General features: G+C 44.5%; 1 protein-coding gene across 1 annotated transcript in view; it reads right to left on the reverse strand.

Moving 5' to 3' along the window:
* LOC135201184 (uncharacterized) overlaps positions 1 to 1,593 on the reverse strand; it is a 13,973-nt gene extending 12,380 nt beyond the window's left edge. The window contains exon 1 of the mRNA XM_064230061.1: positions 1,339 to 1,593. Within this exon, the coding sequence (XP_064086131.1) occupies positions 1,339 to 1,593 (255 nt within the window). The remainder of the gene's footprint in view (positions 1 to 1,338) is intronic.
* Positions 1,594 to 3,538: the final 1,945 nt, after the last annotated feature.

A 3,538-nucleotide genomic window follows, 5' to 3' on the forward strand; every position in this document is an offset into this window, starting at 1 on the left:
GTTCCAACTCTGAGGTTCCTTGAAAGACGAGGAAGCAATTCCACTGTCTCATCTACATTTGCGTTTAAATAAAGCTACAATAAAGTGTAAATAAAGATAAGTATTTCTCTAGACGCACTACGGTGCCCCACTGATTTCATGACACAAACGCCCGCATAGAAATAGGACGTAAAAACGTGTGAAATTACTAAATATATATATAGAATGGAGAAGGAAAAGAAAACTCGCGGAGCCACATTGCATCCCCGACCCCACTGAAAGAAGTGACTTATATCCCCGACACCTTCTCAAATGGCGTCCATTTATCAGCAATGAACGCCGCCATATTGGTAGTCCCCCCCGGATCTCTCCCATCCCCCCCATCTCACTCTCTCTCTCCCCTACCCCTCAGCTTCCACGTCCCCCTCCTCCCCACATCCCAGGGCTCCAACCCCGGAAAGAAAAATCGCGGGAAATGTACGAATATCAGAACCTGCCTTTTCTGCATTATGGAGAAACGCCTTCCTAGGATCTTCGTGCCGCGGGAATTGTTGTTGTTTGTGTTCTAGATATTTCTGTTTCCATTTTTTCCCGTTCTACCGATGGGAAAAAAGAAATTTCCGTTACACAAGAAATTCCTGCAGAATACAGGAGCCTGGAGAACGTCTACTAACCCATAGAAATCACGAGGCCGGCGAGGCTACTTAAAACGCTCGAGTCATCCCTCACGGTTTATACCCGAGAGCGCTGTCTCATAAAAAACGGGAATGAAGTAGGAGGACGATTACCCGAGAGGACAAACGAGCAGCCATCAGTAGTCCTACTAAGAGAGGTGACACCTATCATATTTCTCCGGCCCCGCATTCCCCATTCAGAAGGAGTAATACCATGCAGGAATATTTATGGCTGCAGCTTTCGAAGATTGGTGTACTGCTGGACCTTCCCGGAGCAGCAGCAGCAGCTGTTTTATTGTTTGTTCCGTCACTGCTGCTGAGAAAACGAGTCTTTTTAGAAGTCTCGCTGCATCTCGCAGACCGACACCGGAGTTTCACAGGGCTGTCGACGCTGTCTTTTCGAAGGCTATCGTCAAGGGACTGAAACCTCTTTCACCCTCCACCCCCCATAAACAGGAAACAAACAGGAATAAGATGATCCGCCAGAGAAGAAACGCCCCCGCCTTTCCAACTGTCAGAGTTTTGTCGATAAAACACTGATCTCATAACTTGCCAGCATTATGGCGGGCGGATAAAATATTGACGTCTACCGCGAGGGTCACAGATAAATCGGGATGAAAAATGACGGAGAAAATTACACCATACAAGATTTCCCCTCTGAAATATGGGCAATTTTAGGGCTGACCCCATTTGAATATCCCCCGGGCAGCGGAGGAGGCGGAGTAGGAGGAGAAGGAGGTGGAGGGAGGAGGGGGAGGAACAGATGAGGAACTGAAGGGGGAGACAGTGAAAGAGATGGGAAAGAGCAGTAGAGAAAAAGGTGGAGCGGGGAGGGGGCAGGATAGGAGGAGAAGGAGGAGGAGGAGGAGGAGGTGGAGGGATGAGGAGAAGGAGGAGGAGGAGGAGGAGGAGGAAGAGGAGGAACAGAAGGGGGAGACATTGAGAGAGATAGGAAGGGGCAGTAGAGGAAAAGGTGGAACGGGGAGGGGGCAGGATAAGAGAAGGAGGAGGAGGATGAGGAAGAGAAGGGAGAAGGGGGATGGGGAGAGGAGACCAACGCTTAGGTCGTATTTTTCAAACGTCACCTCAAATCTTCCAAAATGCTCTTATATATTCCCCCTCACCCGTCCCCCCACCCCTTACCCACCCCTCTCCCTATCTTCCTCCTTCTCTCACCCCAACGGAGAGAGAGAAGGGGGGAGAGGGGGGAATTATCATATCCTGCAGTACAATAACTCACTTTTATCACCTAATCTCTCATATAGTAAATCATACTCCTTCGGTTTATTAGACAGAGCTAAGAATAATCTAGCACGCGGAACCGAGGAAGGAAAAATCAAGAAAGAAGAAGAAGAAGAAGAACAAGAAGAAGAAGAAGAGCGAAAATGAGCACACAAAAAATCGTTGATAAAATTTGATATATTTAGAGGAGGGAAAAGACCCACTATCGAGAGGGAGAGAGAGGCATTCTCTTGAGGGAAAATAACAAGGATTAAAGAAAAAAAAAAAAAAGCTCTCTCCTCTCCCTCTTCTGCTACGGTGTTTTTTTCCCCCTGCCGAGGGGAGTGACCAAGCATTAGAAGAGGCCATTTGTCATCTGTCGCCAGTTTAATATGCTTATTGTTGGCTAAGGGCGGCTACCGTCATTATGTACACACGCTCGTGTTCACACACAGATAAGGGACGTACACACTCGTACACACACACACACACACACACACACACACACACGCAGAAGGCGCTGGTCTCCTTCCATGATGGAGGGTAATATTAAAGGATGGGCAGCAAAGACATGGATTTGTGGAGAGGTTATCTATCTTCGATGCTTCTGTCATTCATCAGTCGGGTCTCTCTCTCTCTCTCTCTCTCTCTCTCTTGAATATATATAGTTCTTGAAGACACACCACACGCACTATATATATATATATATATATATATATATATATATATATATATATATATATATATATATATATATATATATATATATGGTAGCTTGCCCTGAAGTAGGGCGTTTAAGAATACTACCCCCAACCGTAGGTCCTGCGTGTCGGTTAAAAAGGCGACTAAAAGGACAGCTGCTGCCTTGCATCTTACTCTTTTAGTAAAAGGCTATAGGTAGGCCCACCCTCAATAACTGTGGAAACTGCTGCCTTCCAGGTGAACTTTTTAGTCAAAGGCGGGGCCCACCGCCAATGACTGTGGTTGATGACAGCAAGGGCATGCGATCGTAAAAACCCTATGTCAAACTAGTATAAACCATGCCTGATGTTGTAAGGAAAGGCGCACCAGGCAACCGACCCCTCAATGTAGGGATAACGGTGGGAAAGAAGATATATATATATATATATATATATATATATAATATATATAATAATATATATAATATATATATATATATATATATATATTATATATATATATATATATATATATATATATATATGAATGATAGCCCTTGCAGTCCAGATGAGGTTACCATCAGCAAGAGACCCCAACATCAATCCCTGCTTTGAATATGCAACTCAGGCCTCTCTATCCTAATAGCTTAGTGTTCCTCTGGTGATATTTCCGGTGACTTGGGAGGGGGATTTTGTCCCTGGTAGCCAGCTGACTCTGGTGACTCTAAGGACACCTGAAACACAGTTGCTGCAAATTTCATTCTTTAACAGATACATCAACGATAAACCCTCTGCCATTAACCACTTTACACACATCTGCCTAAGTAGACTCATTAGAAGTGTTCGATGAACGAAGTAAAAACTGTCCTGATTTACTTAAAAATATTCATGTTTTTGGCGTATATACTCGACTAATTGATTCAATCTCTTCTCACGCTCTAATAGAATATGCACTTCGTGTTTTACAATATAACGAACCAAGAT

The sequence above is a fragment of the Macrobrachium nipponense genome, chromosome 28 (genome assembly GCF_015104395.2).
Source record: "Macrobrachium nipponense isolate FS-2020 chromosome 28, ASM1510439v2, whole genome shotgun sequence".
Classification (NCBI taxonomy): domain Eukaryota; kingdom Metazoa; phylum Arthropoda; class Malacostraca; order Decapoda; family Palaemonidae; genus Macrobrachium; species Macrobrachium nipponense.